The sequence below is a fragment of the Paramisgurnus dabryanus genome, chromosome 17, assembly GCF_030506205.2.
Source record: "Paramisgurnus dabryanus chromosome 17, PD_genome_1.1, whole genome shotgun sequence".
NCBI lineage: Eukaryota > Metazoa > Chordata > Actinopteri > Cypriniformes > Cobitidae > Paramisgurnus > Paramisgurnus dabryanus.
The window spans coordinates 36332443-36357951 of NC_133353.1; the positions used below are offsets into that span (position 1 = coordinate 36332443).

Here is a 25509-nt window from a genome sequence, read left to right on the forward strand (position 1 = left end):
ACGGGAGCAGGAGCTGAGAACAGGAGGAGTCTCGCGTCTGATCCACGTCACGCAGATTTCCACACAGCTGCGGTGCGGTGCGCGATGTAGAGACGCAGACACACGGGCACGAGCAGATGAAAAACGCACACACACGGGCACACACACACGGTGGCGAGCTGATGAAGCACGGGCTCAGTCACACCGAGAAACTTCGCGCGTTTGCAGATGGATAAAGTTGAAGACGCGCTGAGGTAAGACACAAAGTCTGTAAGCTGTACTACTTAGTAGTGTTAGTATGTAGTTGTGTAATAAGTTTAGAAGCGTTTATGTCACCCACTGAAAACAATGTGACACATCACAATAACGCCTTCATAAACTCACACACTCACAGTGTTGTGCGCGCGAGCCCAATACAAACACACTGGCGAAGAGAGAACTGAAGACTGAAGTGATTTTTATCTGCATTTTAAAAGAGGTTTAATTTGAGTTAAAATGATGTTTATTCATATTAAACACTACAGCTACTTGCTGTAGATAAAACACAAGAGTTGAGAGAGTTAACAGACGGAAACGATTACTTAATGAGACCTGGGGTGTATTCCAGAAAGCTGGTTATGTGGCTTACCCGGGTAAGTTTAGGAGTAAGTAAGCGGATAACCTCTGCTTTCGGTTCCAAAAACGGAGGTAACTTTCGGGTTATGTAAGTAACCATAGCAACTGACTCTCTGAAGATAACCTCCGGAGCAGGTTATGTTGCAGGGTAAGTTCATTTTAGTTAATAAAACGAGGCTTCGGAGGAAGTCTGCGCATGCGTGCACTTATGACGAGCGTACAGCGGGCGTGGAAGCATATATTTTGCATAATATTACAATGTTAAAGCATTTATTTTATTTTATTATATTTACAGTCGCGAATATTTATTGCTGTCTTAAAAAATGTGTGATATGAATTTTTTTTAAAGAAACTATTTTTTTAATAACATGGATTGTTATTGGTGATTGGACTAATTACTATAAATTTTATTATAGGGAATGTGGAGTTGACGTCACGCCGTGTGGCATTATGAGTAATCCGCCATATTTGCAGGATCGCCTCCTATCCCGCTGTATTTGAGTTAGTGTGTTGGAGGTTGTTTTTGTATTTTCTGTCGAGATTTTAATAAACTTGGATATGTTTAGTCAGTACTGCTCGATCAAGAACTGCCACAGCAGGTCACACGATCGTTCAGGGAGGAAACTGAACAACGGAATACGTTTTTTCAGCTTTTATTTGGGGGAAGCCGGTGGAGGAGCTGACGAAAAGACGCCGGATCGCGTGGTTTGCCTGCCGCAATCAGGAGAAAAAACTTTTACTTTTCAAAAAAATCCCTGCATCAGCTATAGAGTGTGTTTGCTGCATTTTCAGTCATTCAGTAATTTGTGATTAATAAAAGCAGAACCACTTAAATTGTCTTGTTTTTATGCTAACACTGTCAAACTAACTTGTAAATGTAAATTATGTAACGTTATTCATTCATTTCTGATCAACATAACCACAAGAGTTATAAAAATAAATCTTTAGACAATTTTGACGATTATAACAAATATTTTTTATTAAATGCAACTGCTCAAACCCACTGCTTGTGACTCTTTGAAATAACATAACGTTAGCTGAATATTTAGCATTTTGTTTGTTTTAATAACTTGGCCAAGAACAGAAGAGCCATCTTATATACATGTGTTGATTCATTGCACAGAATAAAACGGATATTTTTTTATAGATTCATTAAGATACGTATACATTGTAAGTAAATGGCATATATCTTTTAGCTGGTTTGCCAACCGTCATAAAACTCCGAAAGAAGAATGTCATCTTACTATGAGCTTAAAGGGATTTATAGCTCTTAAACTCCTGCAAAGTGTATCACTCAATCCAAAAACAAGGTAATAATAACAGATATGTGAGCGGAGGTAGTGCGTCTGGATCCGTAATCCAGTCATGGGCTGCTAAATCAAATGGATCTGTTGTTTATTTGTCCAAATAAAGTTTTTTGGCAGTAGCACTTAGTTTCTCCCGATAGGGTCCCTTCTCTTTTTCTTTCAAACTCCTAAATTTCTTCGGTTCTTCTTCAAGTTTACCTAGTTTTAGCTTAACACACCCACAATTAAATGGCATAGCGGTCGGCGGTGCCTCTAAACATGGCGCCCACGTCCCATAATGCAACACTGCGGTGATGTACATTAACAATCCCTATTAATTAAATTTAATTAAAAATTTATTCATATTTGTGTTCGGACTAAATACTATACATTTAATTATGTTCATTAGTAATATATCTCCAAATATCAGTGGATGTATGAAACATAATTCCATCAGTTAATTAATGTTAACAATAAAGTAAATTTCCCTATCAATTTTGTCAATTCATAAATAACCTCATCTTTCACTTACTAGATAATTTGAGATGAATCTAAAGTTATAATAAATGTGTGTGCAAATACATTGTCATTAATGAATCTTAACCTATGTTACTTAAGTGGCAATGTTACAGTAAATGGATATAACAAATAGAAACACATGATGCCTATCATAATAATAATTACTGAGGGATAGAAGTTACCCCTGCCTGCAGTCTCTGATAGGCATGTGCATCTGACCTGGCCCACAGAATGACACCCATGAAGCACAGGCATGATTTAACACTGACCCACATAGTGACACAGGTGAAGCACAGACTTCATTAGGTGAAACACCATTGAATCACAGGCATGGCATAGTGGTCAGAGATTTTCTATTATATCAGTTAGAATCATGTACACAATGAAATGAAATTATAAATATATATTTCATAGTATAATATTTATTTCTTAAACATGCACTTCAGATCCTTAGCCCTCTCTCTACATTTGATCTATAGTTGGTGTTTTTCTAAATCACCTTTATTTCTTTAAAATTGACCTTTTGTAGCTGCTTTCCTGAGCTATCATTTTTGAGCAAAGGGAAATTGAGATATTTGCATATATTAGATGATACAGGACATATATTACAACATGTTACTATTGACACTAATGTAACATTTCTATTCTCCAATTCTGTCACAGCAGATCCTAATCGTCCAATGCAAATGAATGATCATTCTTAGTGTAGTGTAATGAAAAGCATTACACAACATTATTGAAAATCTGTAAGGACTGTAAGGAAGCTTTACAATTAAAAGAGGGTGCATTAATCTATCAGCTATCAGTAAATGTTAAAAAAGATGGTGACACAGTGTCATACAAGGAAAGTCCTAAAACTAAACAGGGTCACCCAAAGGAGCAGAAGTAAAATAAGTACAACATAGTGAATATTATCATAGTGCATTTTATGCCTACACAATACAATCATATCTAAAAAAACCAACAACTTTAAATAAGCCTTATGATGTATTTGCACTTTATGTGCCACAACTCTTATGAAATTAACCATGGTTTTATTGGTGTATAGTTGTAGTAACCATGTTTTTTTTGTGCATTGATTACTATCAGCAGAACCATGGTTTTACTACACTAACCATCGTTTAACTATGTTTTTTTGAAAACCATGGTTATTTTGTGGTTACCATGGTTTTACTGTAACCATGTTTTTTACTGTAGTAAAACCATTGTTACTTTTCACAGGGGAAAATATATTCATAATTCATATGTTTACAATCATATATAAAATCTATGATTATTTTGACTATATTAATTATTTTAGATTGTTTTAGATTATTTTAAATAAAATTGTGTGTATTTTCGTTGAGACACATATAATATTGGACTTAAATGGGGTAAAATGGGTTCGTATTAATTATTTAATTAATTAATTTGATCTGTTTTGTAATCACGCACTTCTAAGCCGATTATAAAACGTTGATTTTGCCAGAAAATATTAGTTTATAATGTTATTTCTCATTTAAAAACTTTTAAGTTCTCTGACGTTTCCATGGTGACTCGTGAAATCTGCGATCCATTGACAATGCCTTTATGTTGTTACCGTGAGCGCGCGTTAACTCTGGGTTACTTTCAGCGAGTTGATTGACCTAACTCTTAAACTGTGTTTTGGAACCGACATACCCCGAGTAAGCAAGTTTGGGGTTGATCAACCCAAAGTTCGGGGTTAATCTGATGGTAAGTTAACCCTGCTTTCTGGAATACACCCCTGGACTGTGTTTCCAAATCTACTGAGCTGTCTGCCTCGACTTGAGAGATGTGACACGAGTCACGACACACAGCACTCGGCTTTACAGCTAAAACCTTTTCACAACAATCCTGTAACGTTACAGTTATGTAAAATAAACTTTGCATTTGTTTTACTCAAACTACTTACTTTAAATAATGAACACGCATTAGAAATGCACACATAAATAAACATTACAGAATGTGTCTGCTGTATATTTTTATAAAACTGAATAATATGAAGTGTTTTCAACAAGAAATGTTGTGTTGTCATACAATATTTCAAAGTAGTGGTCCCATTTACTGTAGATAGTTTTTAAACTCTTTTAAACTTAAAAGAGGACATTTCACAAGACTTTTTTAAGATGTCAAATAAATCTTTGGTGTCCTCAGAGTACATATGTGAAATTTTAGCTCAAAATAATTTATTATAACATGTTAAAATTGCCACTTTGTAGGTGTGAGCAAAAATGTGCTGTTTATGGGTGTGTCCTTAAAATGCAAATGAGCTGATCTCTGCACTAAATGGCAGTGCTGTGGTTGGATAGTGCAGATTAAGGGGTGGTATTATCCCCTTCTGACATCACAAGGGGAGCCAAATTTCAATTATCTAATTTTATCACATGCTTGCATAGAGTATGGTTTACCAACACTAAGTTACTTACTGGGTTGATCTTTTTCACATTTTCTAGGTTAATAGAAGCACCGGGGACCCAATTATAGCACTTAAACATGGAAAAAGTCTGATTGTCATGATATGTCCCATTTAAATGTATCTCATATTGGTGTGTAGTGTGTGAATGAGACCAGATTGAGGCTGTTATTCAGTTCCCATGGTTGATTTATGTCTAATAAGAGGCTTTCTCAGAAGCTTTGAGCTGTAATGAAGTTCGGCTACATCAGGCTTCTTGAATCATGGCCGTCTATTGGACTCTTGGCAATAATTCTCACCTACTGCTGATTCAACACAGTGATAAACTGCCAAAAGTTAAGGAAAGAGGGGGGAGAGTCCCCTTAGCTCGACTGCTGTAATGATAACTTTATATTTTTGATTGTAGCATAATGTCACTTGCATGTGAATGTGGTATTATTTAGTACCATGGTATATATCAAAACATCATGATATTACAGTCTGATAGAAAACTATACCATAGTACTTCTGCAGTAAGCGAGGTTCTTTAATCATAAGGGATTAAAGAAGCATATAGTGTTTGTGAAGGTATTAGTTCAGTCATTGTTAAGTTGCTAGTTATATTTTCCGCTCTATGGTGTAATGTGAAGATTTTTTCAGCTCATGGGAGTCAGTGGGTGTGGTAGATAGATCCTCTACCACTAGGCATTAACAGCTTATTATTTCATCTAACTGTCCACTGTGTAAGTTTTTCTGTTCAAATGTTGTTTTCTAATAGTTAAGTCAAAATTTCCTGGAACAGCATCTGGAAGTTGAAATACTTAAATGTCCACAAGTCGATCAGGTTTAGTCTTTTTCTGGTGCGTTCTGTAGTTTTGTGCTGTTGGTGACCCCTCTGAAAACTACATATCAGCTGTAATTGGTTAATTTTATTATTTAAGAAGCGATAGAGATCGAAACCTCACATGCACACAGTTTTTCGTATCTGTGTGTGATCCAGTTATGATATTGTGATGCATGGATATAAATTAAACCGTGATGTGTCTATCATGTTGTGTTTTGTATTGTGAGGGAGTTGCTAAACCCAAGCCATTTAACTAACCCAGCATTAAAATTGCCCATTGAAAGCTTCCATCTATTGATTTACCTGTGAAGCTTGTCTAATTATCCAGACACAACATAAATACAGTCATGTGGGCCACCATCAGCAGTGAATGCTGACACTGAAGTTTAATGCAGATTTATAACAGACTCTCAGTTTGATGAATGAACCCCTTTACCCTGCACACCAACTAAAAGCTATTTGAAAAAAATCTTTTAAATTAATGATATATGAAAGACTTGTGTATATATGCGATAAATACAATGGTTTGTATGGAAGCACACACGCCCACCGTACGCACGCACGCACGCACGCATCGTACACATGCACGCACGCACGCACCGTGCACGCAAGCACCATACAAATACTCTTTGAAAAAAATCTTTTAAATGAATGATATATGAATGACTTGTGTATTTATACAATCAATACAATGGTTTGTATGTATTCATGTACATGCGCACCGTACGTACAGACGCACACTTACACACACGCACTTACGCACACACTTATGCACGCACGCACTTACGCACGCACGCACGCAGTTACGCACGCACGCACTCATGCACCATATGCACGCACGCACTGTACACACACATGCACCGTACTTGTAGTTTTTGAAAAAAATCTTTTAAATGAATTATGTATGAATGACTTGTGTATATATGCGATAAATACAATGGTTTGTATGGAAGCACACACGCCCACCGTACGCACGCACGCACGCATCGTACACATGCACGCACGCACCGTGCACGCACGCACCATACAAATACTCTTTGAAAAAAATCTTTTAAATGAATGATATATGAATGACTTGTGTATTTATACAATCAATACGATGGTTTGTATGTATTCATGTACATGCGCACCGTACGTACAGACGCACACTTACGCACACGCACTTACGCACGCACTTTTGCACGCACGCACTTTTGCACGCACGCACTTATGCACGCGCGCACTTACGCACGCACGCAGTTACGCACGCACGCACTCATGCACCATATGCACGCACGCACTGTACACACACATGCACCGTACTTGTACTTTTTGAAAAAAATCTTTTAAATGAATTATGTATGAATGACTTGTGTATATATACGATAAATACGATGGTTTGTATGCATGCATGCATGTACTCCCGCACCGCACACCTTTTTATGAAATGTTTTGATCCACTTCAAATGTTGACTAGTGTATATTTGTATTTTGGTTTTCCCGAATATATCAAGATATTGACACACATTTGTGAGCCTTTTACCTTTATTCAGAAAGTACAGTGAAGAGTGGCTTGAGAGTGGAGATCTTTGCATGCATTTTTTTATTTTGGCAGGGAAAGACAAAGTCAAATTTGTTTAATACCAATGACTAACTAATAACCTGACTAATATCCTTTTCATTGCCATTAAAGTGAAAATACTCAACCTAAACATAAATGATTTTGCATCTGAGCTCTTCGTAACTCTTAAAACTTCAGATGCATGGTGCCACAGACACGACAGCAGTTTAATGGTGGCTCATGATGATGTTGGGCTTCTGCTGTTTAGATTATTGACTGTGAATCTTTGTTCTTTTATATTATAAAGAATTTCTGCTGGCAGCAATATGTCGGTTCACAATGATCATTGACAGACAGGGTTCATGTGTTTGTGTCACTTCTGTGTGGTTTGAAAAGTTTTTAAAGGCCATTCTATTCGTTTGTGATATTAATTTCTAATTTTAAGACAATAATCATCTTGTATTCATGATGTATCACCTGCTTGACTGTATGTGTTATTTATCATCTATAATATATAATAAGTTCATACAATATTAAAGTAACCACAGCAGTGACAGGCCTGACGGGTGTTGATTTGAATGAATGGCCCTTATTGTCAGTATTATAAAGGTTTGTGTAGATTTAGTCACAATAGCATTACCTGTGTTTGACAGAGGATTAATATTGAATGAATGTTCATCAGTCGATATTTGCTGGTAACCACTGAGCTCTCGTATTTAACAGGATCTGAAAACGATACCTTTTGTCTTCAAATTCACTCATGTTTTCTCCACCTTACATGACCACGAGCATGTCTATGTAATTTTGAAAAGAAACGAAAGTAAAAATAAACCTTTGCATCCTCACTGTCTCAGTCCACAGGTAAGGTTCACATAAATATAATTTTACTGCCAGCAGTATTAAACAGCTTTTAAACACTGTTCATGACCTCAATACAGTACACGTTGTAAAATCATGCAACAACCCTACAATCTACAATCTGCTATGTCAACAAGACCAACACGATAACTTCTTACCCATTCAGTCCTATCTACATGTCAAAGTGAAAATACAGTCAACATCCCTCATTTGGTTTTATAACCCAAGTTCTCAGTATGCAATAGAGATCCAGGTAAATGCCAGGACAATCATGATGATATGAAGGGTATGTTCATTCAATCAAACAGGCAAATAAAAAAACTGCTGGTTAAAACAAGGATTAGATATTAAAACATTACCAACTCCTCTGAAAAACCTGAACCTTTACAGCTTGTTTTGCTATACTTAAAACATGAACATCCACCAGTAATCTCTTACTTTTAGCTACCAAGTCTCACAAAATTATGTACCTATAGTCACGTAATTTTTTTTATTCTTTTTCGTGATATTGTCACAAATTTGGGTTTTTTGTGATCGTATCACGAATTTCTGTTTGTGTGTCATTGTCACGTATTGGTTACTCTCAACTGCGTTTTACTAGTTTTAAACCATTGTCGCTTCGGTTAAGGTAAATCTAACCCTAAACCGAAGCGAAAATGGTTTGAAAATAGGACAAAACAATTGAGTAACCAATACGTGATGACTGACACACAGACAGAAATTTGTGATACGATCACAAAAAAAAACAAAAAATTTGTGACAATATCACGAAAAAGAATAAAAAATTACGTGACTATAGGTACATCATGTTGTGTGACTGGGATGCATTTAGGGACTCAGCAGAAAAAATATGTTGGCAGGATTTTAACAGGAGAAATGTTTGACGTCTCTTTATCCAGATGATGAAAGTACACTTACGGGGTTCCCTGTTATAGGCAGTTGATTCCCATTAATTCCCATGGAAAGTTTCCAGCCTTGAAAATTCCTGGAATTTTGCAATCCTAGCTACTATACGCTAGTTGTCCACCATATTGGAATGATCTAAGGCAGTATGTTAACAGTGTTGCCAAGTCTGCGATGATCACTTTAAAATTGGTGATGCAGATTTGTTTTCCTGTAGGTAAAATGTTGAAGGATTTTGTTTATCAGCTGTCAGTATTAAAGTAAAATAATTTTATTTATATAAATAAAGTGTTGCTATTTTGGACTATGGTCTAGATTTTATTGACCATTGGGTTGATTTTGTTGTGCAAATCTGGCAACCCTGGCAATACTTGAAAGCTGACTGCAACCATAGTTATATATATTATAGCATGTTTGAAAAACTGTGAGTAACGTCTGCAACTGGACCATTCCAAAATGGCGGACGCATATTATAAAATAATATTTGTTTTGCAATTTGAGTTTAAGAAACAAAAGTTAACTTATGGTTTGTCTATCTGTGTACTTGGGTCACAAATTAAAAAGTCTTGCTAGATATTAACTAATTTTTCTCTTATTAGACTTTAGTGATCCTGCCATCGTCTGGCCTGCGCGCCTAATTACAATGAGTGGAAAAGCGGCCCTCAACAAGGCGGTCTTCACACCGAATGATGAACGGATGCTGGCAGCGGTACAGGTAAAGAGACGGACGAAGAAGAAGATCCCGTTCTTGGCTACAGGAGGTCAGGGTGACTACTCAACATTCATTTGTTTATCAGGTAAAGTCTACTGTTTGCTAAGACACGCATTAAAGTCAAGGTTTATTAATTTAAACAAACCTAAAATCATGACCAATGTGAACGTCAAACATCCCATCAAACTGATTGTTGGGAGAGAGGTTCTATTACTTTTATGTTTGGAATTGTACTTTTAATAAAGTAGACGCATTGGAATCAATCGCTTAAATTAAATAAAGTTTGTGGTGGTGTTTGTGTCTACAGAAACACTGTCCTGTGTACTTTTTAATTGTTTGGAAATTTTGGGTGCAATGGGTGCGATTGGATGCCTGGTTGATGATAAACGAGTAAAAAAACTCCAGCAGAGGGATTCCAGCTATTTAAAATATCATAGAAATGTGTCTAAACAAACAGAAATATTCAGAATACCTTAGCAACACGCTGGCAATCATTCACATCTAACACCAGCAAGTTGTTTATTTTCTAAAGGCCACCAGTAGTCAGGGTATAAATGTTTCCTCATTCTGAATGCAGAGTTTCATTACCAGGATTTTAAAGAACTAGTGACTGGATTTACTTGTTTTCCAAGTTAGTGACATCATTTTTAAAATATCTGTGTAAGGCAGATGTGTATTTCACAATAATAAATATTTCAGATTGATTTGCCAGTAAATGTCTAGTGGGACGTTTTAATACAAGTTGGCACGATTCCCAATTCTTGTTTGCAAAGTAGACCAGTCGTGATTTTTAATGGTTAAAGTTTTATTCTGTACAAGCACAGATGGGTTTCCTACACCTGTATTTCTGGATCTAACACAATGAAAATCACTGAACATGAAGTGCAAACAACAACTCTCAAAAAATATTACTACTTTATTTCAGAGGTCCACTTTATACAAGTAACTTAGCAACTACATGTCAACTAACTCTCATTGAAGTATTGGTGTTGAATAAAGTGTTAGCAGATATAAAGCAGACCGTATACTAAAGTGGTGTCCAATCCTGCTCCTGGAGGGCCGGTGTCTCTGCAGCTAATCAAACACACCTGATCCAGCTTATCAAGGTCTTATCTAGGCAGATTAATCTTTCAGCCAGGTGTGTTGAGGGAAGTTTCAGTTAAACTCTACAGGACACCGACCCTCCAGGACTGAGTTTGGACACCCCTGGTCTAATAATATTCTTATAGCTAGTATTTGAAAAGAAATTGCAAAATTACTTTTCAACTATCGAAATAAGGTTTACCCCATAAGGCAACAATGATTCAAGTGGGGGCGTTTTCTCCCTCGGAATGCCATCATGAAGTCTCATTCCAGCTGTGAATCATGGTAAAGGAATAAATGATGAGGGGCCGGTTGACCGCCTCAGTCACCACGGGAATAATGAATTCCAAACTACTCAAGAGGAAACTCACACTGTGTGTATATGTGTGTGTGTGTGTGTGTGTGTGTGTTTCTCTTAACTCAAATTCAAAGAAAGTTATGTCATAGCACAGGACAGTCCAAAACACGAGTAAATGAACAACAGAAGATCGCTCAGACTTCACTGCCTTTCTAATGCAGACCTGTTATCTGACAAAAACCAGAAGAGATGTCCTGAAATATACGGGAAACAACAAGATACATCCAAACTGCCTCACACATCTATTCGTACACATGTCTGTAAAGCCCTGCACTGTAAAATAATTTGCCGCATGAAGTTAAAGCAACTTGGTTTTTTCGATTCAATTCAACCTATTTTTAAGTTTTGACCTGTGATAAATTGGCAACTTATAAAAACAAGTTGAAATGGTTTAACTTATATTTTTATATTACTTTAACTTTTGTTGATTTGTCAAAAATTGTATGGGTATTCTGTTTTTTATGCGTGACCTATGTGTACAATGAATGCAAGGTTTACATACAGTACGCACGCACTTCTGATCACATGCATTTTAGGCGGACTCTCGCGTACACTTGAAAAATGGACTTTACTTCGGCCTTAATATGAGACATTTCAGAGTTAAAACATATATTCAGTTCATTCAAGCTCAAGTCTTGTCATTGCTGTTTGAGTACAAATTAACCACAGGCATCCTCTCAGTATTCAAAAAAAAAACCCTAAACATAGATTCATTATTTTCTGTGAATATTTGACACATTAAATAATTTTAATGTTAAAACAAAAAACAAACTCTCGCCTCTACTCCTTTTTTCAAACACGTATGCACTGCAAAAAGTTACTTTCTTAGTATTTTTGTCTTGTTTTAAGTACAAATATCTAACAATTCTTAAATCAAGGTGCATTTTCTTGATGAGCAAAATTACCTCAGAAAATTTGTCTAGTTTTTAATGAATTTGTGCAGAAAAGAAGCAAAAAATCTGCCAGTGGGGTAAGCACAATCGTTCTTTAGTGTTTAAGAAAAAAGTTCAAGGTTTTTGCTTACCCCATTGGCAGATTTTTTTGCTTCTTTTATACACAAATTCACTTAAATTTGATATTTTTTTGTCTAAAAACTAGGTCATTTTGCTCATCAAGAAAATGCATTTTGTTTTTAGAACTTTTATTTGTACTTAAAACAAAACAAAATACTTTGTAAGTCATTTTTTGCAGTGTGATCTCAAGCAGTTGTGGAAACTTTGTAACTTTGTTTAGCACTTTTCAATTTATTGCCTTGTTGCTTTTCATTTTTAGTTGTTGTTATTTAATTACTGTATAAGAAGTAAAGTGATCAAACTTTACTAGCACTTTCATCCAGTTATCACATAGGAAGAACAAATACAAATACCCATATCCCAATTTTGACTTTTAAACGTTCAGATATAAACGTAACTTTTAGATGTTGTTTTTTTTAACATTGTGACATTAAAACACTAAATGATGACTTTGTTTCTTTTAAATTCTGACTTCCAGTATCATTCCAAGAATTGCCCTCACCGAATGCTTATTTGGGAGGCAAATAACAAATACAAAAGTGTCTTTGTCCGGCAGCCAGTCTGGAATGTTGGCACGAAAACTCCTGTCCAAACAGCTTTATACAGCATTTTCATGGATGTTTCATTTGTACAGTTCACCTAACCATCATCTCTAGATTATAATACTGTAGTTTATATCATATTTTCACGCTATATCTGCGTTTCTAGAACACAAGGCCATTTGCTTCTTGGCTAAACTATCATGAATGATACAGTTTTTCTGTATCAAAGTCATGGTTATAGTTAAAATAAAAAATAATATTTACAGAGCAAGTGTAGTATGAGTATTTTATCAACAAGAACATGTGAAACAATTTAAACATGATAACTATATGCTAAGGATGGAAATTTTTCATTTTGAGGCCTTAACTCTTTCACCGCCAGCGTTTTTAAAAAAAGTTGCCAGCCAGCGCCAGCGTTTTTCATGATTTTCACCAAAGTTTAATGCCTTCCAGAAAATGTTCTTCTTTAAATATATAAACATACAATATACCAAATGAAAGAACAAACCCTCTGCTTTCAAACAAAAAAACCGTTTCATCCTACCTTTAGTGGTTCTTTTGCAATCAGCTTTTGAATATGGGTAGGTTTTTGCAAAAAACACCATATTTTGAGCAAAAAGCAATGATAATTCCATTTTTATGACGGACTTTTCATAGAGATCCCATTCAGAGCGATCTTTAAAACAGACACGGACATGCAGCAGCTTGCCATAGGGCAATACTTCCGGTTTTAAAAAGTTGCGGAAGGGCGCCACCTGGTGGATAATAGCGGTATTGCGGAAAGACGGAAAATCTCGTCATTGGCGGGGAAGCGTTTTCTCTTAAATGACGAGATATCTCGTCAATGGCGGGGAAAGAGTTAATATTTCTGAAAATGAGTACTCAGAGGCGGGGCATAAACAGGGGGCGGGGCTGTGTGTGATGCAATAATGAAAAGATTTAAATGAAAACAATGTTGCAAAGAATAATGTTGACAAAATAATGATGGGAAAATAAACACTTGATACATTGTAGTGATGCACCGATGTATCGGCCGCCGATATTAATCGGCCGATTTTTGATGAATTTGAAACCATCGGCATATCGGCAATACCACGAGAAAGGCCGATACCGATTGTTTATTAATTAACCGCATAAAGGCAATGAGTTGCATGTCTGTTGTTCAATTAAAATGATTTTATTTTCTGGTGTGCACTATACTTAAGCACCGACAGAAAACCTTTGTTGAGCTGGCTCAAATGTCTTGGACAATAAAAGAAACAGACTGCACTTTAGTGGGGGAAAAGAAGTCCAACTTTTTTTGAAGTAGCAATATTTATACTCTGTTTAAAGCAATAGCACTGGCATTATTTATGTTTATTAAAGAAATCCATTATATGTAAAAAAAAAAAATGAGTTAATGTTGTTAATAAAATAAATGCTGAATAGCAAAAACCACCTTTAAAGGATGTCATGTTGTCTTATTATATTTGTTTTAGCTTAATTTGTGCCTCTCTTATTATGTTGGTCAGTTTAATGTTAATTAGATCCAATCCATGTTCTGTAAAAATAATTTGATGCAGAAATAAACTAGCGAACAGACCAACTGTAAAGTATTGTATACAAGTGTTTAATATCGGCATAGGTATCGGCCAGAAGTTGTCTGTTTAAATCGGAATCGGTATTGGCCCAAAAAAATCCTATCGGTGCATCCCTAGATACATGTGACCATAAAACCAGCTCAACTGAAAGTTAAGATGCGCATTTCATTGATATATAGTACAATATTTGTCTGAGATATCTGGAATTTGAGGGTGCAAAAAGTACAAATATTGCAAAATCGCATGTAAAGTTGTCCAAATAAAGTCCTTACCAACACAATTATTAATGATAAATGTATTATTGGATATTGCTTCAAAAATATACCCAAGTGACACCTGAATGGTTTTGTGGTCCAGGGTCACAAATATAAAATCCTTCAGTGTGAAAGCACCAGTCAAACATACTGGATCTGTCTGATACAAATCACATCACACATCTAGATCTTTGATATTTGATATCTGCCTAAATAGATTGGGAACGATGTGTTAAAGAATTCATTGTGGTACAGTATATATTCTTGAATGTAGTATTTTCAGATATTTTACTTTGGCACATGTTTATTTACTCATCTTTATTGTGATGTTTCCTAGTATTGTTCATGCCTTCCCTGTTTTGTCCTTCAGAATTTCATCTACAGTTGCATCTTAAACATTTCCAGTGTGAAACCGTGAAGTCTTCATGCAATAAGACAATAGTGTACAACAAATAATCATGTCAATATCAAACCAAACATGTCTTGCACAATGAAACGTATGACAGTCAATACATTCACTTTTATGAAGATTTAATGACTGAATGGCAGAAATTATTAAAACTGTGGACTGTTGATATTAACTTGTTTAAAATGCATAAATAATACTTGTTTGTTTGTTTTAATTAAGCTTAGCATACAAAAATACTGTGGTATTATTTCTTGTTAATAGTTTAAAGTAAATGTCCATATGTCTTTAACTAGTCAACTGTATAATTATCAAATTAAACTACACACATGTATATTTTTGTAATCTTTCTCAAACCACATTTGCACTTTCACTTTGTCAAAGTTTTATTTAGTTAAAAGAGTTTTAAGGGGTTTAAGGAGTGCCCAGATGACAAAATGAAAGTGAAAGTAAATCAGTAGAGGACACTTTGTGTCTTTATACGTTTCAGAAACCTCGAACTCTCCACATACATTAAAAAGAGGGAGGAGAAGATACAAAAAAAAATACTGAATGGTATTATTTGTGTTATATTGTATTAGAAGTAGTAATAGTGATACTTACAGCTTGTTATTTTACGGTAGATTTTATATTATGGCTGTACGTAATGTTTAGAGTTTAGAGTCTTTTCATATAAAAAAAGATAACTCCTACACTGTAAAACTTTTCACTGTAAATTTACAGTAAAATACTGGCAGCTGGGTTGCCAGCCGTTTACTGTATTTTTACAGAACCACTACTGTAAACAACATTTACAGTCTTGCACTGTAATTGTCAGATACAGTATAACGCTGTAATTTATTTATTTTTACAGTATACACTGTAAAACTTTACACTGTAAATTTACATACAGGCAGCTATATTGCCAGCAAATTACTGTATTTTTACAGAACTATAACCCATTCTGTATTTTACTGATATGCCACTTTTAAATTAGGAATTTATATTATATGTGTAACAGTAACAATAGTCTCAAATGGTAATTAAATACATAATACACAAATACAAAATTCTTAGAATATAAAACTTTATTTTTTAAAAGCAAAGGCCATAAAATTTACATAAAACATTGTTTGCTGAAATGTCAGCTGTATGCATTACAATTAATAAACAGTTGACAGAACAGTTATGAATTATCAGAACATTAACAATCAAGTGTTCTTATTAACTTTTAAAGAATGGAAATGTTTCAAAATATTTTAAATGATGTAAAATAAGAAAGTCAGGAGGGAAAATACATTAAAGTATTACTCTACTTTCTTAATAAAAAATCTGGATAATTTACTCACTCACATGTCATCCAAAATGTTGATGTCTTTTTTGTTAAGTCAATAAGAAATTAAGTTTTTTAGGGAAAACACTCCATGCTTTTTCTCAATTTTAAAGACTTTACTGGACCTCAATAGTTTACAGATTAAATGCAGTTTAAAATTTGCTATTTTGATGCAGCTTTAAAGGGCTCTAAATGATCCCAACCAAGGCATAAGGATCTTATCTAGCAAACCATCATAATTTTGATTGAGAAAAATAAAAAATAAGTACTATAAATCCATAACTTCTCATCTTGCACTAGCCTTGTGTCCCACCAGCGCAATCTGGCGTAATGCTTAAGCATGTTGAAAGGTCACACGTGATGCATGCAAAACTACCGCCCCAGTGTTTACAAGCGTGGAGAAAGAGGAACGTTCAGACATTGTTGTATGTGGAATGATAACAATTAATGTCTTTATGTCAGTTTGTTGTTTAAAATGGTCTGCAAGTGTGTGTTTCACATTTGTGATGCGTGACCTTTCGACATGCCTATGCATTACATGACGTCAAGTTGTCGCATCACACGGCTAGTGCAAGATGAGAAGTTGTGGATTAAAAGTGCATTTTTTTTTCCTTGCCGAAAGTTATGATTTTTGCTGGTTAAGACCCTTATGCATCAGTTTGGATAGTTTAGAGTAGGGCTGCACGATAAATCACATGTGATAGTCATGCGCATCTCATCACCTGCTTTCAGATGGAGCAGCTTTTACTAGACAGAGACGTAGTTCACTGACAAGCAGGGCCATATCGCATACATATTATTAATGCAAATTTTGCCATGATTGTCAGTGATCTATGGCTTTGTGTAGTACATGCTGCTTTACTTACAAGATGCGAAATGACATTCACATGCGATTTATCATGCAGCCCTAGTTTAGAGCCCTTTGAAGCTGTATGCACCCTTTTAAACTGCATTTACACTGTAAACTGTTGAGGTCCATTAAAGTCCACTATATGGAGAAACATTCTGGAATGTGTTACTCAAAAAAACAAAAAAAAATTAATTTCTTCTTGACTGAACAAAGAAACACATAAACGTTTTGGATGACTTAGGGGTAAGTAAATTATCAGGATTTTTTATTAAAGGAGTAGTCCACTTTAAAGATTTACTTTTTTTCCTACTATGAAAAGTCAATGGACCCCATCTTTAAAGTGGACTACTCCTTTAAGAAAGTGGACTAATCCTTTACTGTATTTTCCCTCCTGACTTTCTTTTTTTGCATCATTTTAAAAGTGGATTAATTCTTTAACATAAGCATATTGGATGAAATGCCAGCTGTACGTTTGTATTTCAATTAACAGCACATCATTAACAATGTAGGAAACTTTAATTCCTTTTAATTCAACTACACTGGATAGTGGAAGTGTCTAAACAAAATTCCATTTAAAGTCCGTAAGTTTTCTAAGAAGAGTGGAAACCTGTGGATTCACTGTAGTGTTCTTTTTCCCTTTCTTCATCTTTGATCCATGTTCCAGGTTGATGTAGAGAAATCATCTGCAAAGCAGAAAACAAACAAGAACAATTATTATTATGTTGATAAAACATTTTTAATAAGTCTTCTTATTTTACACAGTAATTAAAAAACAACAAATAAATCTGTATTAATAATTGTGCAATTTAATTGAATTATTTGGTTTAAACAGAAGTAATGGGGGAAGATCAATGTTCTGTTAAAAACAACAAATCACTGGTCAAAATGGAAATGTGACATTGCAAGCATAAAGGTGACATTGTTTTGTAAAGGTGTAAAATCAAGTTGCAGGCATAAGAAAAAGGTTTGGCAACATTGAACTGTTAATCTTAAGCGTAATTCATGTCTTGTAAAACTTCATATTTAGGCTAAATAAATATAAACTGTATTCATCTGACCTCAGTTTTTCTGCATTTACACGTTTGGCATGGATTTTTGGGCTGAAATACTGCAAAAAGCATTGCAAGTGTGCAAACAGTGGCATTCTTTCAAAAATACAGTTTTATGAACGGTAAACACAAATGAATCACACAGAATCTGTCTTAGTGTGTAAAATAAACCAGTTTTTTTATAAAACAATTTCCGGAAATAACTCAATATCTACTGGGCTACCGGATACTGAGACAACTACTGCCGTTATTCAACCAATCATAAAAGAGAAAACAACGAGTCATTAAAAGCCTCATTTGATAGCCACACCTTTCCACACGCGCTAGCAAGCTCAAATGAGTGAGAGAATTATGACAAAACTGTTAATGTCAGGTTATTTCAGGAAATAGTTTTACCCTCTGTTAGGGTGGCCATTCGTGCTAGTTCCGCCGGACACGTCCCGAACATGTTTTCGGGTTCGTTCTCCGTAAGTCGTGTTGGTCGACCGCATACGTCATCAAGGTTTAATATTTTGGGTTTAATTTCAGAAAAGCAATCTTAAAAGAAATAAATCTTAATTTTCTAATGTATTTTAACTGAAATGTGAGGACCTTTGTGACGTATGCATTCGAGCAACGCGACTTCCGGAGAAAGCACCCAAAAACATGTTCGGGACGTGTCCGGCGGAACTTTCACAAATGGCCACCCTACCCTCTGTATGCAACAAGTCATTTACACATTTAAAAGTAGTTTATTTTACACACCAAGACAGATTCTGTGCAATTAATTTGTATTTGTCGTTCATAAAATTGTGTTTGCAAACTTGCAATGCTTTTGGCAGTATTTCAGCACAAAAACCATGCCAAAAGTGTAAGCTGAGAAAAACTGAGGTCAGATGAATACAGTTCATACTTACTTATTTAATGTAAATATGAAGTTTCAGTTTTACGCTTTGCATCTTGATGCAGACCTTCACAATATGTAAAAAAAAGTAATTTTAACATATGAATGGGAAATGTGTATCTAACCTCTGAACAAACCCAAGGGTGCATGCCACCGCTTCCAGATCCGGGAGGTTAAAATTGTAGAATGAGGCAATCAGCGTTGCAAGACCAGAGACAAAGTTGCGCTGCTCTCCTTCACACACAACCTGACCGTCCATGCTCAACATCCAGCGCTGGTTGCTTAGAGATGGACCTGAAATCGACCAAAACAAAACAGATAAAATATTTAAAATAAAATTTGTTTCTATTTTTGTGATGTTATTTAGCCATTTACAAATATAACTATTAAACATAACTTGAGCTCAACCGATGCAAATACAGATATTAGGTTAAAATGTGTATATTACAGGACAATACAAATATGCTACAGTATATTGTACTGGTACTGTATACAGTACCAGGCCAAAGTTTGGACATGGGAAATAAGTTCAAACTTTTGAGTGGTACTGTATATAGAAGTATATTACATACATATACTATACATCACCAAATTTGAGTGATAATTGCAAAAATATGTTAATCAAACACTTTTAAATGACGTGACAAAGAAGTAATGGAGGTGGGGGTTACAATTTAACTAAACTTTAATATCTGAGATAAGTCTGACATCATTTCACTTATAACTTTAAAATACAAATAAAACTATATTTGTGATGAATCCAGGCTACAACCACAACGTTTTCATATCAAAGTAACTTAACTTGGTGTATATTTGAGAACAAGCTGAAATGTTTAGTTCTTTACGTGTATTACAAGCTAACTTAAGCTAAATCACAACGCACCGACAGACAGCAACATTGTGTTGTTTTAGGGCAATTCACATTATCATGTTTAGTCGTCTAAAACGAAAGAATTAACAGACAGATAAGTTACAAAAACATCTTTATCAACGTGTCGTGTGCTGTCTTTTAGGAGTTTAGCAAGTTAGCGTAACTTAACGCAGCTCCTAAAAATAGCCCACTCGTGCAAACCGTTCAGAAATGCAGTCGAATAAAACAACAGTGTCTTACCGTGTCAATGATGCACATTCAGTCAATCTTCGTTTATCTTCATCACAGACACATTGTATTCTCTCCGTCTTCTTGTTGCATGCATAATCCTCTCATGTCTGCCGCTTCGTCGAGTAACTTTTAAATGTTCTGTGTACGTTTTCACATCACAGGCAGCTATAGATTAAAAGTTGAACGCGTTGTCTTCATATCGTCGTTGTTTATATGAATAACCAATCCTAACAAATAAAGGGCGTCCGAACTTCCGAAGCACTAGCTCTGCTTACATTCAAATATTGAGCGCGAAGGAAATCAATCCCACAATGCAATGCTTTTACAGTATTATTCTGTATTACGAATTTTGCATGCTGAAAACAGGACAATTCTGTACATTTACAGACATTCTGTAAATATTTTGTAAATATACAGTCTAACACTGTTTTTTGAAAATACAGTACAATACTGTTAGAAATTCGCTGTAAATTTACAGAAAAGTTTTACAGTGTATGTCTGTATCTATCTATACATCACAGACTGACATATAGGCAGTTTTTTTTGTATTTCCAGCAGTAGAAACATTTATATTGTGTGATCAAAGGCGCCGTGTCTTTTGTGAAACCCAGATCAAGTATAAAGTCAGTCCTTGAGATGTCATGATCTAACCAGCAGGATAGTTTATAATCCCGATGGCCTGCTGTTGACTCAGAAACATGTAAAGGTTAGATGAGATTATAACAGATGTTTCTCTCTGAGAGAAGGTCACATCTTCATCTGTCCTGCTGAATGACACACCCATCTTCAATAGTCACAAAAACATTTCAATTGATTTGATTTTAAGATCGCTATATGATATAAACTTACATTAGATTTTCTGTCTTACTGTGAGATACATAAATATTATGAAAGTTAAGTTGTTTCTGAGGAAAATAATTCTAAGTTGAGTATTAATGATAATGAAATAAGTTTTATGGAATATTGATTTTTTTTTGCATACATTTGTTTTTTGTTTCAGACACAAATTTTGTTTTAAGGGGACATTTCACAAGACTTTTTTAAGATATAAAATAAGTCTTAGGTCTTAGCTCAAAACACCCCACAGATAATTTATTATAAGATGTTAAAATCACCACTTTAAAGGTGTGAGCAAAAATGTGCAGTTTTTGTGTGCGTTTTAAAATGCAAATGAGCTGATCTCTGCACTAAATTGCAGTGTTGTGGTTGGATAGTGCAGATTAAGGGGCGGTATTATTATAATAAGATCCCCTTCTGACATCACAAGGGGAGCCAGATTTCAATGAGCTTTTTTCCACATGCTTGCAGAGAATGGTTTACCAAAACTAAGCTACTTGGTTGATATTTTACACATTTATTAGGTTGATCGAAGCACTGGGGACACAATTATAGCACTTAAACATGGAAAAAAGTCAGATTTTCATGATATGTCCCCTTTAATGTAAATTCGCTCTTTGGTCATCTTGCATGATCGGCTTTTGACACATTTCAATTAGAGATGCACCGATAGGAATTTATTGGCCCGATACCGATACAGATTTAAACAGACAACTTCTGGCCGATACCGATGCCGATATTAAACACTTGTATACAATACTATACAGTTGGTCTATTAGCTAGTTTATTTCTGCATCAAATTATTTTTACTGAACATGGATTGGATCTAATTAACATTCAACTGACCAACATAATAAGAGAGGCACAAATTAACCTAAAACAAATATAATAAGACAACATGACATCCTTTAAAGGTGGTTTTTGCTATTCAGCATTTATTTTATTAACAACATTAACTCATTTTTTACATATAATGGATTTCTTTATGCAGTTAATTAATAAACAATCGGTATCTGCCTTTTTCGTGCTATTGCCGATATGCCGATGGTTTCAAATTCATCAAAAATCGGCCGATAAATATCGGTGGCTGATACATCGGTGCATCACTAATTTCAATCAAATTAAAAGATTACATAACACTGACTACTTTAAACGTCATGTAGTAAAATCCACATTTAACAGAGTTTGTGAATGAAATTGAATCAGAAATATATCTTTTGAATCAGAAGTCTTTGTCGTGTGTATAGTAAGATGACAAAGGAAATGCATTACTCAAGAGATCAGTATTGAATCAACTTAAATCTCCAGCTTTGTAAAGAGGTTTCACAGAGGTTTTACTAGAATTATAGTAGTGTAGAAAAGCTGAAGTGAATTTGTAGAAGTGTTTGATGTAAAGCCAAACTCGGAGCAGATCTGAAGAGGGTTCGGCTCTTCCCTGTGGCTTTGGAAGAATGATCAGAATGCAGGACATGAAGACATGAGAACACATTGATGTTACATGTACATGTGTTTCAAATCAAGTGATTTCGTGTGAGAAATTAATAGTTAAAGGATTACTACACTTTCATTAAAAAAAATGATAATTTGATCACCCCCATGTCATCCAAGATGTTTATGTCTTTTTTGTTCAATGGAGAAGTAGTATGCAAACTACACCTCCAGTGTTTACAAGTGTGGCATAAGAGGAGCGGAATCTGATGTTGTTGTTGTTTGTGGATTAATCTTAAATAATGTCTTTGGGTCAGTTTATTGTTTATAATGGTCCACAACTGTGTGTTTCATATATGTAACATTTGACCTTTTGACATGATCCCGTAATTCATCACACGGCTAGTGCAAGACAAGAAGTTGTGGTTAAAAAGTACTTTTTGTGAAAATGAGGATGGTTTCACTAGATAAGACTCGGTTTGGATCGTTTGGAGTCATTTGAAGCTGCACTGAAACTGTAAACTGTTGAGGTCCTCTATAAAGTCCACTATAGTAAAATATTGGGATTTTTTTTATTGAAAGTGTTATGGTATAGTTTATGTATGGTGTATATTGAGGACCTGTGTCGTGAGCTGTGATGTCTAATGTGATAATGTCCTGCGGTGTTTGAAACATCCTCAGTTTTATTTAAACGCTGTGGAAAAAAAGTCCTCATTAAAATCTCAGCAGTAAAGAGCAACATAATGTGAAATAAAGTAGTCAGACAGCAGGGTTTCTTATAGACCATTAACTTTACAATCAGAGCAGATCTGTAAGTGTAACCATTTCTAATATATCAAACTGCTCCATACATCATCACTTCGTGTCTCCTGTTTCATTTAAAGAGCACCTGTTTAATGGCTAAAAACAAGGTTATTTTGTGTGTGGTTCATGATTAAAAAACATATTATTTTCCACATACCGTACATTTTTGTAGCTCCAGATTTCTTCCTGAAACCCACTGATTTGAAAAGCTCTGTGTTCCTGATTGGCCAGCTAATCTGTATGTTGTGATTGGTCTGAATACCTCTGATGTCAGCTGTAAATGAGACGCTCCTTACCATGTTTGAAAGATTCGCTCACAAGGCAATGCTAACAGGAGTTAACTTACAGGCTGAGAGTCAGAAGCGGGTGGGATTATTATAATGACCGTCAGACCATTGTAGTCCAAGAAAAGAGATTTATGTTGGAGATGATAGATGTGCGTCATTGTTTACTTTGGGGTTTGTACTTTTTGCATAATGAAATAAAACAAAGGAAATGTAAAATCGTGAATCGAGTTGTTGCTTTTTAAATTAAATTACTTCACCTCTAGTGACTCTTAATCCCATAAATGTGTAAAGGCTCTTTTTACAAAGTTTTGGATTTCTTACTAAACTTTTTTGCACTAACCAAAAGCAATTATTGTATTACTGTTTATTGAATGATTCATCATTGAAACTCATTTTAAAGGATAACTCCAACCCCAGAATGAGAATTGACTGATGATTTACTTACCCACATCTTATCCGAGATGTTAATGTCATTCATTCTTCAGCCAAGCACAATCTGAGTTATATTAAATAATATCCTGGCTTGGGTTCAAATCTCCAAAAAGCTTAAATATGATTATTTTTTCCTCACAAACCGTGACATTTATTAACTTCCTGGAGTTGTTGTATTATTTAAATGATGGATGAATTTACCTTTTTGAGCTTTGAAACGTTGATCCCCATATAATGCAATTATAAAGCAAATAAGGACCAGGATATTATTTAATATTTAACTCTGATTGTGTTCGGCTAAAGACAGAAAGAAAGACAAACATCTTGCACCACATGGAGGTGAGAAAACAATCAGTAAACTTTCAGTTTTTTTGGGGGGGTATCCTTTAAAGTTGGGAATGCTGAGTTAGCGCTATATGCTAGTTAATGCTATATGCTAGCGTTAAGGCTAAAGTGCTACTACTGACGTTACAGTTATGTTTTGCAGGTCTATACTGAAAAAACACAAACTTACCACTCAGAAACGTTAACTAACAATCTCCAAACTATTGATTATTCCTCAAAATAAGATCTGTTTACACACACACAGAGCTACTGAAGGAGAAACAGCCAATCAGAGCAGAGCTCAATATTATTATTCATGACTCTTTCAAATAAGATAATAATAGACCATTTCAATCTAAAGGGTTAATGGACATGAAAAACTGACTCTGGATCATTTTTGCACTAAGTAAAACCACAAACCTATGTAGATATCAGGGAACAATTTAACAAATTATTAAAATGCATTTTTTGGCACCTTTAATCTCCAGATGATGTGTAGCAGTTTTGTGTGAGGTTGGTAAATGATAAAGAATTTCTATAGAATGAATACTTTTATAAAGTGCATTCTGTTTAATTTTATCTTGTTAGATAATCATCAGTCATTAGATCTCTGGCTGTATTTAACCTGAGAGATTGTTGAAGACTTTTGAAGAAGAAACTAAAGTTGGTGTGAAGGACATTTAGAGACACAGAGACCTTAAGTGTGTAATTTAAACTCTATTTTCAGATGTTCTTCATCAGATGAGTCTAATAACATCTTGTTGTTTCTACACAGTGACAGTAAATGAGTTTATTGCTGTGGTGTTTTGTTGGTGTGTGTGTGTGTGTGTGTGTGTGTGTGTGTGTGTGTGTGTGTGTGTGTGTGTGTGTGTGTGTGTGTGTGTGTGTTTATCATCAGTCTGGTGCTGAAGGTCCTGCCGGGTTTAGGGTTTGGTTGAAGTTTTTCCACAAATTCTTTCATGTTGATTTATTGGATTGATTTGTCTGATCTGGTCTGAGTGATTATTAGGAGTTTGTGTTGTTTTTCTGCATAAACCTTGACGTGTTGTTGAGATCTATGTGCAGACTGTCTTTCCTTTCCACTGTTTTCAGAAATAAGAAAATAATTCTTAAAATTAACTTATGTTTGAAATAAAACTTAATGTTCTGTCTTGTTTGAAAACATGACTTTAATTTGATTGACTGATGATCTCTTAGTGAAATAAGAGCGTCTAATATTATAACTTTATATGGATTTTCATGATTGTGAGTATTGACTTGATCAACAGCGATGATGATGATGAAGATGATGTTAATGATGACACGACTCTCTGTGAA

General features: G+C 35.0%; 1 protein-coding gene and 1 long non-coding RNA gene across 2 annotated transcripts in view; one reads left to right on the forward strand and one right to left on the reverse strand.

The window, feature by feature from the left end:
* Positions 1-74: 74 nt before the first annotated feature.
* stxbp6 (syntaxin binding protein 6 (amisyn)) overlaps positions 75-25509 on the forward strand; it is a 33856-nt gene continuing 8421 nt past the window's right edge. Inside the window, exons 1-2 of the mRNA XM_065267319.1 lie at positions 75-233; positions 9536-9733. Of these exons, the coding sequence (XP_065123391.1) occupies positions 9580-9733 (154 nt within the window). The 5' untranslated portion in view covers positions 75-233; positions 9536-9579. The remainder of the gene's footprint in view (positions 234-9535; positions 9734-25509) is intronic.
* LOC135749030 (uncharacterized) lies at positions 15976-20516 on the reverse strand. The gene is made up of 3 exons (XR_010532275.2): positions 20090-20516; positions 19104-19272; positions 15976-17729 (listed from the first exon to the last, which is right to left on the reverse strand). It is a non-coding gene; the product is annotated as an uncharacterized lncRNA (long non-coding RNA).